Here is a 12417-nt window from a genome sequence, read left to right as displayed (position 1 = left end):
ACGTAGCAATTTAAGGTTTTTCAAGTACTCTACATACATGACTTCATTTGACCTTCACAACAAACCTGTGTGGGAGAAACTATTATTATCATCCCCATTTTACAGATGAAAAAAAACTGAGGCTCCCAGAGATTCAATGACTTGCTTAGTCATACAAGCTTGTGGAGTATCTGAAGAGTATGAACTGAATACCAGAATGATTCTTACAAATTTGATTCAACTAAAGAAAAGTTTAAAAAAAAAAAAACTAACTAGAAGAAGGTAGAAAATGAGTTACAGTACAAAAAACAGCTTTCCAAAATGTTGTTATTAAGTAAGTAAAAGTGTATGGAGGCAATGTGAATGTGGAAATATTCAAGCTGAAGTAGGGAAAGACTAAGAAAACAGAAAACACTAAGCTCAAGTCAGGAAAAAATAACAATAGTAGGTTACAAAATTGCCTCCTAAGGGACAAATTGGACAAAGATTTTTCTGTACACATTTAAATATTGAATAAGATGGTGTGTGGGGATGGGGGAAGGGATGCGGGCACGTACACACACATAAATACTTCATTGGCAAAGGTCGCTGCCCCTCTCAACCATTAATCATGACATACTGTTTAAGGTAGGACAAGAAACGGAGGCGTCACTAAACAGAATGAATTGGGCAGATCTGAGCCACCACAGAATTTCAGAAAGGGAAGGAACTTTAGAGATCACCTCTCATACTTAACATAGGAGGAAACCAAGGCAGTTTCTAGCACAAACATAGAGGGAAAGTTTTTTTAAATTTATTTTTAAATAATTATGGAATCTGGACATTACCAAGGGCAGTACCTGTTTCATGTTTGGGAGGCTCTGCAGTTTTCCTACAAAAGGTGCCCCCTCTTGAGAACTTCCTTCTGTTTCTTACCTAGTGGTCGTAGTTTTCCCTTCCATTTTCTGACTGTTCCAGATTTTCACTGTGCCATCATTTGAACATGTTGCAAAGAGGGAATGCTCATCAGAGACTCTAATGCGGTTCACTGCAGACTTGTGCTCGTGAAGATGAGCAACCAGCAGGCCTTTGGGCCGCCATCCTAAAGAAATGGATACGAGATTTTATGTGTACCGTAACTGTGACTTTAGAGAGACAATTCTCTGACGCTGCCCCCCTCGTCTGTCTTTATTAGATTTAATATACTCATTATCATTGATCAAATCAATCAACCAACAAGATTTTATTAAGTGGTTTCTCAGTGTCAGGCACTGAGCTGTCCGGGGGACACAAAGGAAAAGCAAAAACTGTTCCTGCCCTCAAGGAGTTTCCCTTTCAAAAGGGGAGACAATATGTATATAAATGGATAGATCAAAATAGATAAAATGTAATCTTAAAGAAAGCTTTATCACCTAAGGGGACCAAGAAATGCCACCTTTAGAAGATGGAGCTTAGAAGTTGTCTTGAAAAAAATCAGGCTTTCTATGAGAAATGAAGAGCCCAGCCAGGCCTGAGGGACAGCCAATACAAAGGCACAGTAGACCAGGAGAGGTACCCTTCCACCTACGGAACAGCAAGCAGATCCGTGCGGCTGTACGGTGGAAGGCACAGAGGTGAGTGATGTGCAAGAAAATGGGCAACACAGGAAGGGGACCACTTAAGAACTTCAAATGGAAACTAAGGCAGTGCCCATGGATCGGGGAATGGCTAAGCAAACTGCAAGATATAAATGAATAGAAAGTTACTGTGTCATAAGAAATTGTAAAAGTGATGGTTTCAGAGAAAACCAGGAAGACCTGCATGAACTGATGCAGAGGAGGGACAATAACCAGAATAATTCACAGAACAACGGCCCGGTAAAGGCAACTCTGAAAGGCTTAAGAACTGGGATCAATGTGATGACCAACCCTGACTCCAGAACACTAATGATGAAACTGGCCCCTCGCTGCCTAACGGAGCGGGGACAGACTCAGGATGCAGAATGAGGCATGCATTGTTAGACACGGCTCAATGCAGGAACTTGTTCTGTTTAACTATGCATATTTATTAGATGGGTTTTGATGGGTTTTTCTTTCCTTTTCTCCAAATTTGGGGGAAAGGAGGGGCAGGAGAAGGAAAACAAATGCTTACATACTTAAAAAAAATTTTTTTTAAAGAACTTTAAATGCTAACCAGAGGAAGGAGGAGGTAACAAGGTTAGACCTGCACTTCAGCACCTTTCCTGTGGAAAATATACTGTGGTAGGAAAAGACCTGAGGCAGGGGGCCGATGAAAAGGCTGCTGCCACAGTCCAGGCCAGTCTACAGAGGCCTGAACCAGGGTTGTGGTCACTTAAGGAAAGAGAAAGGGACACATATGGGAGATGGTAATGAAAACAGAAATAACAGGATTTGGGAGCTGATTAGACATGTGGGATGAATGCAGTCAAGAGCTGAGGATGATACCCAGGTAGAGAAATGAATTCTGTCTTGGACTTGCTGAGTTTCCTTTGGGGAGACACAATCTGGCCACGGCCTCTGCAGGTGCTACAGCCTACTCCTTCAACAGACAAAACCAATGAAGTCCCAAAAAAGAAAGTTCCAGTCACAAAAGCCCTGGGAACTGACAAATGGTTCAACATTAGAAACAGATACAGTTTTACCAATGAAAATGTCATTAAAATACATTAACATCTGCTTTGTCACTGTCCCCTAAGGACCACTGGGCCTTTCCATATGGCTTGCAGCTGAAATGTCTCCCAATACTTGAATGCAAGTTCCTTGAGAGTAAAGACAGTCTTGCTTTTCTATTCGTATTACCAGCACTCAGCCGGCTGCTTTGCTGGCACTTAATATTCATTCATTCATTCACTCATTCAGGATGTGCACAGAACATCAACTATGAAACATCTACGATACAGGCCTGGAGCTCCTGAGATTCAGGCCAGGTATGTTGATCTGGGAGTCGCCTAAACAGAAATTATATCAATGCTGTCCATGGGAGTTGATGAAATCACCAAGGGAGAGGACAGATCAAAATCACAAGGGCCCGAAACAGAGCCTTGGGGTACACCAACAGTTAGTGAGTGTGACAAAGGAAACTAAGGAATGGTTAGAGGGGTAAGAAGAAAACCAAGAGAGAACAGTGCCACCAAAATCCAGAAAGGAGAAGGTGATCAACAGCATCAATACTGCAGAAAGGTCAAGGAGAAGAATTGGGAAAAGGGCATTAGATCTGACAATAATTCACCGGTGTCTTTGGAAGGAGTAAGTCCAGCTGAGAGATAAGGCTGGAAGTCAGATTGCAGATAGTTCAGAAGAACCAGCAGTGAGGAAGGGCAAGTGGAAGAACTGACTATGGACAGGCTTTTCAAGGTGTTTGAAAAAATAAGGGAGATCTAGGACAAAGGCACTGGGGATGGTAGGATCTAGTGTTTTTTTTTAAAAGGACTGAAGGGACTTGGACATGATTATAGGCAACAGGGAAGGAATTAATAGACATGGAGAGCCTGAAGTTCAATAAGAGAGATGGGATGAGAGCGGGAGAGGGAGCAAGATGCTACAGAAAACAGGAGATGGGACCGAGGGTACAGGTAAAGAAGTCGGTCTTGCCAAGGAGAAGGACCACCTCTTCATCAGAGATGGGTATAAAGGAGGAGAAAGCGGCAGAGTCTATCAGGAGGATGTGAGACAAAGAAAAAGAGAAAGCTTCCAGCAGACATACTTGATATTTTGGGGGTAAATACAAGATAAAGTCCTCAGCTGAGAGGTCCAAGAGAAAGGATGTCATGATGGGCTTAAGGAGAAAAGAAATGGTTTGGAACAGCTGCTTTGGGGAGTGGGACAGAATCAATTAAGGAGAAGCAGGATTCTCTTGTTGCAATGAGGGCTCAGTTAAAATTAGATTATCAAATGTATGTGGACCTAGGCAACAGTTTCATTATTTCTTGCAGCCCCATTTGCCCCATATGAGCATGAGCAAAGAAAGTAGGTAGTAGGAGTACTCTCAGTTTAGGGTTTGGCAAGGCATATGCAGTAACAGGACAAGGAAACAAGGGACATTAGAGTAGAGGGCAGTGTAGAGTAGAGCTACTTCACCAAGGGGCTGAGCCTTAGAAAGGAGCAGAAAATAGTCAGAGCAGGGTGCTAGCCTGAGAAAGTATAGAGGAGAAGTGGGATTAGAGATCCCAAAGCGGATGAAGAGAAGGTTTAGGAGTAGTTAGGAACAGGGACAGGTAGAATGATAAAAGATAGGAGAATTTTAGAGTTTTTTAATGTGGAAGTGGAATACTTGTGGTTGATGGAAAGATCAAAGGTATGACCATTCCTTGTGTGCAGCTGAAGCTGAGTAAAGGAGTTGACATTGGAAGCTAATGCCATTATCGTGATCATTTGTTGATTATCATCAATACCGTTTTTATCTATTATCATCATCATCATCATCATCATTCTCTTTATTTATCTACTTAGCCATTCACTATTACTGTTGTTGTGGTTACTATAGGAATTGAGCTTCCCTAACTGCGAAATTGGGCTAGTGGAGAGATCATTAACATATAGTAAAGTACAATATAAGAGTAAGAGCTGGGCTGTTGAGGAAGACTCCCTGAGAAAAGAAGGATAATGTCCCAGAGGGCCATGGATAATGGCCACCAGGACCAGACTAGATGCCAGTATGCCATTCAATGGATACCTGTGATCACAGAACAAATGACTATCAAGAAGGCTCATGTAGGGGCAGCCAAATAGCACAGTGGACACAGTGCTTCTAGAAGCTACCACAGGTACAAGACATAACACGACAAGGACTTTCTTTTAAGTCCTTCACGGTCTATGAAACGAGAGTCTATCTACTGACATACAGTCTTTCTACTGACAAGCCTGTGAGGTCAGGCTTCTAGGTGGCACCATAGTGCAGAGAGTGCTGGGCCTGAAGTCAGGAAAACTCCTCTTCCTGAGTTCAAATCCAGCCTCAGACACTTACTAGCTCTATGACCCTGGGCAAGTCACTTAACCCTCTTTGTGTCAGTTTCCTCATCTGTAAAATGAGCTGGAGAAGGAAATGGCAAACTACTCCAGTATCTCTGCCAAGAAACCCAAAATGGGGTCACAAAAAGTTAAGAGACAACTCAAAAACAACTGAGCAAAATCTCCTACCTTTGTATGCCCGGAGCCCAGCCCAGCATGCCTTTGCATGCAGTAGGCACCGTAGAAATGGGATGATGTTTTATGGAATGAAAAGTCAGGATACTCTAGAAGTGAGTCATGTGCTTTCCAAGAAACCCAAAGAGTGCAGTGAAATTTGTGCCCTTTTTCAGGGCAACAGAAAAGAAGCGGCAATGGCCTCCCTCTCCCTAACAATTTTGCCTGCTGTCTAGCAGAATGGAAACAGGTTCAGGCTTCTTTATGGAAACTTGCCAACTTCCTTCCTCAACAGTGAGGTAGAAATGGCATTAAGGAATCTGTATGAAACAAGCTTCAAAAATAGAATCATGATGAGGATCTGAGTGCAGTGGGAGCCAACTTTTTTGGCTACTCACGTGATAAATATGACATTTTGGGGGCACATTTTTTTTTAAACAAGAAAGAATAAGAATTTCTGCCAGCAGTGGCTAACTGTGAGGAGCAAGGCTATATGCAAGTCAAGAATAAATCATCTACCTCCCAAGAGTTCTTGCCCATAATTTGAAAAAGAGGAGGAGGCTTTGTTCTGTACACAGGATGTGCTGGGTTTAAAGGCAATCAGAATGCTCTGCCACCACATCAAGACAATCTGCCAGTGTAGGCTGAACATACCCCTCTAGAAAAAAAACAGGCCTTAATATGCCCATGGAAGTGTCCAGAAAGAAATTTTAAAAGCAAACTGTGGTGGCACACTTCTTGAACCACAAAACTGGATCGCTTTCATTTGATGGATGAATAAAATCCATAGGTCTGGTTAAATACAAGAGGACACTCATAAAGAGAGACCATTAAATAACAAATTGGCTACAAGTTCAGAATGAACTATTTCTGATTCTAAGGGAGGGGTGGCACCACAAAACTGACACCCCACAAACATCAGCCTAAATGCAGGGAGACGATTACCACCCCTGAATGACCAGGTGCACCAGTCGGCAATTTCAGAATCAGGAGTACAGCTCACCAGACGTCTGAAGCTCCAACTCTTTCCCAGTGGCATATTCAAGGACCCACAAATGTGCACATCCCCCTGTGTGTCCAGGTATGTACAGATTTATGCTGTCTATTCTCAGGGGGTTTTCAGGTTAAAAACACACTGCTAAAAATCGAAAAACAATACCTGATCATAAATGCAGAGCTCAAAATACAAATTTCCCAAGTTAAAATTCAGAACTCACTCATATGATATCAGTATGTTTGACAATTCTTAAAAAAAAATACTTCCCCTTTAAAGACTAAAGGACATCTTCACCAAGCTGAGGAGACCCTGGGGCAGACAATAATGGCAATCAGACCGTTACCTGGTGGTGGCGGTTTGCTCTCCCACTCGGCATTCTCCATCATCTGCTTGGCTATCCTTTCTGCGTGACATTGCTCTCGCTTCTGCTGGACCAGCTGCTGAAGCTCCGTCTTACAGGTCGTGACGCGTATTTGGTAGGTGGAAGGTAAAACAGTGCTGCTTAACACCTGTCCTGCAGGTTTCCTAATCTGGACAGCCGACATTTCAGGAGCCTGTGAATCATACACAAACACTTGTGTCAAGATAGAGACACTGAAAAATTCTAGAAACCTTCACATGGAAGTTTCTATAAACAAATTATTCATGGTTTAGAAACGACACAATGTCAGGAGAAAGCAAGGCGGGTCCTCCCCACGCCCAGCATATTTATGGGAAAAAGGCTGCACAGCACGGGCAGGATTGGACAGGAAGGTTTACAACCTGAGCCTTTGGAACAAACAACCAAGTCAACATTATCACAAAATCACAAATTGGCACAAATGTATTCTGGTCAGCAAACAACAGATCAGACAAGGAATCCCTAAGTGATGGACAACAAATGAAACCAGTTCTTTGTACATATTAATTTGGAAGGTAAAGACCTGTGATTTCATTAGTATAAGGAATTCTCAATTAAGAAAATCTATCAATGAATTTTTGAGAGGTTAAGTGACTTGCCTGGGGTCACAGAGCCAGGATGGATCAAGGTTAGGATTTCAATTCAGGTCTTCTTGAACTTTCTCATTAAAATAAATCATTATCCATCTTCTGTCCCCTTAGAAATCAGGGCCTATTCCCTAGGGCACTCCCCTGGGTTCTCTTCCCTTCTATCTGTACACTCTTTCTTAAAGAATTTTTCTGCTGCCATGAATTCAAGAATTATCTCTATACAGATGATGCCCCAGTCTATCTCTCCCCCCTATCTCTTGCCTAAACTCCAGTCATACATTGTTGTTGTTTTTTTAAATTCATTTTTATTCTGTTCTAATTATCACCTCACTTTTCCCCAGAATTCCTCTCTCTAACCCCTCCCAAATAGTCATCCCTTAAAACAAAAGTTTGTTTGTTTTTTTAAGGTAAAGAAAAAGGGGGAAAAATCCAGCAAAACTGAGCAACACATGGAGCAAAATCCCATATTATATGCGATGCTCCACATGCCCGGATCTCAACCTCTGTCTTCCCTTATCTCTTCTTTGAGACCAAGCTTGTGCTTATCATTTTCAAACATCTGGTTTTAATCTCTGTGGCCGCTGTTCTTCCCATTGACAGTGCTGTGACTGTGGCTAGTGGTTTCCTGGTTCTGCTCCCTTCCCTTTCCATCAGATCATATGAAGATTTTCATCATTCCCAGTTAATTGCCTGTAAGATATCTCTCTCTGGGTGTGCCATCAGCACGGAAAACTCAACATGCTCAAAACACAAGTCATCGACCCCCTCCCCCTCCTCTAAACCCGCCCTTATCCCTCCCGACATGCCTGTTTCGACTGAGGGTACTGCTGTATTCTCCCAATGAGAAGTCAATGGAACAAGTACCGATAAGGCACCTACTACATGCCAAGCACCATGCGGAGCACTTTACAAAGACTATCTCATTTGAACTCACAATAACCCTGTGAAACAGGTACTATTATCCCCATTTTACAGGTGAGGATAGTGGGGCGAAGAGAGGTTAAGTAACTTGCCCAGGGTCACCCAGTAAGGACATGTCTAAGGCAGTATTTGAACTAAGGTCTTCCTGACTGCCTCTCACCATATGAACCAGTCCCCCCCGTTCACAATCTCAGCATTATCAGTGACGTCTTCCTCTGCCTCACCATATCCAAACAATCTCTAGCCTTTCTCGTGTCTATCTTCTTTCTGCTCACAGAGCCACGACCCTAATATGGCTCATCATCACCTCTGCACCGCTTAATGGCAGCCTCACCAGTCCGTCTGATCCCACCATCTCCCCTCTTCAAATCAGCCTCCACAAAGCCGAAAAGAGAATCTTTTGAGGGGGGAGATCTCTTTATTTTCCAGTACTGCTCAAAAACATTCCCTGGTTCCCAATTGCCTACAAACTCCTTAATCTGGGTCCTCTCTGCCAACACATAGCCAGGGTCATGACACCCAGTGAAGTTCCAGTATAGCCTAACTTTGACTTATTAGACAGAAAACAGAAGAAAGCTAACACGACTGCTCTCACAGTACCTGAGGAGAGGACGACAGGGTTATCCCAAGGCCAGCCGAAGACTCGGGACGGAGAGGTTTGCCTGCCGGAGTGGCTTCCTGATCACTTGATGGCCCATGTCCTTTCGGAAGGGCCTGGGGGATGTGAGCTGGTTCCAGGGACCCAAACATGCTCTTCCATTCTTCATTTACATTTGAATCCTGTTTTACATGTTTCCTGGCTGTGGAAATATACCCAAGAACTGTTACAAAGTATAAATGTAGATTTTTAAAAGCACTTATGCTCTGAAATCATTCAAGTGGCGATCCACCTTGCTTAGTGAAAGGCTGATAACAGCTTCTACATTCTAATCACACAAGTTATTTGACAATAATACTGTTTCGTGTCTTCTCTGGAATCTCAAAATTACTTAGAAATTGACTCATTATCTCTCAGCTGATCCCCAAGGAGACCAAGACAGATGGAACAGTTGTGAGCAGTGGCCATGGTGAATTCCCAGAGCTAACAACGCCTACCAGGGGCAGAGCTGAAGTCAGCCCTTGGATGAGGAAGACAGGATGCTCATCTGGTCCAGCGCTTCACGGTTTAAGAAGCGTTGAAGGGGCTGCAAGTGAAAAAAGTTTAAGAAGCTCTGGTCTAGTCTATAAGCCATGCTGGCTTCTTCCTTCCCTCTCTCTCCTCATCCCTCCCAAAGCTAGCTGAGCCTCAAGAAACTAACTACCTTATCAGAGTAGACAGCAGTTGCCTTTTCAGAGAAACATATTATTTCTAAATGTCCCAATTCTAAATAATTGGATCAAGGTCCTAGCACTCCTTATCAGGAAAGCAAACTAGCAAGAGGGGTGAAATCTATCCTCACAGGGATGTCTTATAACAGTGAAGGGAAAGCAAGGTCTTTTTAAATAATGACCAGTATTGTGTAGTGGGAAAAGTACTAAACTGGGAATTGGGAGACCAAGGTCGAATCTTGCTTCAGGGAAGTCAGAAGTCAAGGGGTTAAACATCTATGTAATTCTCTATAAAATGGAGGCCGTGATTCTTGTAGCCCTTGCCTCAAAAGAGTGTTGTGAGGAAAAGTGCTTTGCCGATTTTACAGCACTCAATGAATGGCAGCTCCTGCATCTATGCCCTCAGGAGCTATGACCCCATCAGGGTGGGCACTCCCCACCCAATATCAGACACTGGGGTGACACACTCAGAAGAAGGCAGCAGAGGCAGGGTTATAACTCAGGTCTTCCTGACTCCGAGCGTGATGTTCCTTCCACTCCATCGGGTATTTCCCATGAAAAGAAGAAAAAAAAGTGGGGTTGGATTTGGACTCAGAAATCCTGGGCTCCAATCAAGACTGCTATGTCACTCTGGCAATAGTCTCTTGTATAAGATGGGAGGGCTGGACTTGACAAGGTGTCAAACTCAAATAGAAAGGGATCCCTACGGCCACGTATTAACCTAAAACACAACAAACTAACATGATCTGTGCAGCTGGCTCTCTACTGTTATTATACACCTTCAAAATCTGCTTCTTGGATTAAAGTAGAAGGCATCCTCTGGCACTTAATGCAACATTTGCAAAAAGAGTCAAGAACAAAAACACCAGGTCCTCAGCATCTGACCTCATCACACAGGACTAGCTTCTACAACACAAGGGCTTCTGTCTGCTCGATAATGTTAAAGGAAGAGAGAATTCCTTTGCTCTTCTGCCTTTTTCTTCTATTTCTAGAGCCAGACAACAATAGTATAGGAAGGACACCCAAAGCTCTATTTGCTGGCTAACTGCAGAGCCACCAAGCAAGGTCGCTGAATCTCAGGGTCCAATCCCACACTGGTAAGGGATGGATATCGTAATCATGGATAGTTGTGGTGGGGAACAATCAATAATGTGGGTGAAAGTGAAAGCCCTTTGTCAACTGGGAAGTGCTCTGGGAAGGTGCTCATCTCAAGCAAAAGAAGATCTTACACTAATGCATTTAAAACCTTCTGTCTTATTTCACGTTACTCAACTTCTCACTCACTGAATTCCAAAGAAGTTGGTCTCCTAAATGTTCTGCATCCTTGTGTTCCACCTTCCATCTGCACCAAGGCTCTCTCCCCATGCCTGGACAGAGCTCTCCCTCATCTTGGCCTCGTAAAACTCTTAGCTTCCCTCGAGGGTGCATTGCAGTCCACCTTCCTATGCATAACCTTCTCTAATCTCTCAAGGGGCTAGGGATCTGCTTTCTCTCCACTCATATCATCTTGTTTTTTTTCTTTCTTTCTTTTTAAATTCATCAACAGACCAAAAGATAGATGGATAGATCATAGATATCTACATACATAGACAGATTTTAGGTAGAAAGATACAAAGAGACAGATACACACATACATTTTAGAGAGATAGATACAGATATATAGATCACAGAGGCCCTTGTAGAATAAAAACTCCTTTAGAAAAAGTACCATCCCATTTTTGTCTGTCTCCTCGGCACCTACTAGAAGCTAAAACTTTTGCCTCCTTTCATACTATTTACCTTTAGTGTTCTTCATGGTATTTACATATGAAGAAACTGTTCCCTGACAATACCAATTTGTGTGTGTGTGTGTGTGTGTGTATGGCAATCAGGGTTAAGTGACTTGCCCAGGGTCACACAGCTAGGAAGTGTTATATGTCTGGGGCCAGATTTGAACTCAGGTCCTCCTGACTCCAGGGCCAGTGCTCTATCCACTGTGCCACCTAGACGTTCCCACTAATCCATCTTTTAAAAAAATACATTATTTCCTCAGTAATGTTACAGAGTGACAAATTATAGAACACCACAGTTTCTGAAATGTCAAAACTGTTGGCAAACCAAAAGCAATGGAGAAATGCATTCCTGAGTGCCCGTGAAGCCTTAAAAGACACAAAGCCACATATCCCACATGGTGGCTAAGTCGCTTGGAAAACAGTGATGTAAGAATCTGAACACGAATCCCAAAGGATGAGAAGGTGTGGATGGGCTATGATTGGTATCAGCAGATAACTGATAAAATCTGATAAAATCACAGATCCATACAAAAGTACCAGCCTGAAGCAGGATTAAATGAATTACCTTTCAGATGAAGTGAACAACCAAATAATCAAACTATTTCACTTTCTGTGGGCATTAAATTTTGGAAGAATTCACACATGGCTTTTTTATATTAGTATTGATTTGTTGAAACCAGTTCCGTTAAACTGCCGATGATAAAAACGTACTGGGCAAAAAACCAGAGATGACACCAACCTCGCTTGTCCTCCGGCTCCTGTTTGGTTTTAACAAGATCCACGTGCCTCCCAGTTATGCCAAGAGCAGCCAGGTCAATGACTCCTTTCTGGCCGCTGTCATGCAGGTGACTCTGGTCCACTAGATTGGCCTTAGCCTTATTGGATTTCATCATGAAGTCCTTCAGCGCTAAAAGCTTGTCTTCTTCTTCCTCAGTCATTCCCTACAATGACAAGCGAACTTTGAAGTTGTTTTCGCAAGAACCAACATACATAGAGGGACCTCCCCCCTCCCCCACCCCAACTAAGGGACAAATCTCAGCAAGCTGAGAACATAAGATGCCAAAAAAGGTATAAGTCAGCTCAGTTTTTCTAAAGAAAGTGACCAGTTGAGACTTTTGTCTGAATTGTTCTGAGGAAAAAGAGCAAGAGCAAGCTGAGGACAGGAGCAAATTAGTTCCCGGTTCTGCTTCATTTTCTTGAGAAAACCAGTGGTCAAACAACTTAGATTCCAGTCAGTCTATAAACAACGTCCACGTGTTTGCCAAATGAGTAATAAACTAGGCCGAGTCAAATTGAATTCAATGAACTTTAAGTGCTTGGTATATGTAAGACACAGTGATAGGGCCTAGAA

At 42.9% G+C, this 12417-nt stretch overlaps 1 protein-coding gene across 4 annotated transcripts in view; it reads right to left on the bottom strand.

Annotated features, from left to right (window-relative positions):
• The window catches only part of PIK3R4 (phosphoinositide-3-kinase regulatory subunit 4), a 68031-nt gene that overhangs the window by 16632 nt on the left and 38982 nt on the right, over positions 1-12417 (bottom strand). For all 4 annotated transcript variants that reach the window (XM_027872303.1, XM_027872301.1, XM_027872302.1 and 1 more), the window contains 4 exons: positions 11806-12007; positions 8587-8786; positions 6419-6629; positions 895-1060 (listed from right to left, as the gene is read on the bottom strand). In XM_027872303.1, coding sequence (XP_027728104.1) covers positions 895-1060; positions 6419-6629; positions 8587-8786; positions 11806-12007 — 779 coding nt within the window. The remainder of the gene's footprint in view (positions 1-894; positions 1061-6418; positions 6630-8586; positions 8787-11805; positions 12008-12417) is intronic.

Source organism: Vombatus ursinus, unplaced genomic scaffold (assembly GCF_900497805.2).
Source record: "Vombatus ursinus unplaced genomic scaffold, bare-nosed wombat genome assembly UNPS02014799.1, whole genome shotgun sequence".
NCBI classification, from domain to species: domain Eukaryota; kingdom Metazoa; phylum Chordata; class Mammalia; order Diprotodontia; family Vombatidae; genus Vombatus; species Vombatus ursinus.
This window is presented reverse-complemented; position numbering and strand designations above follow the sequence as displayed.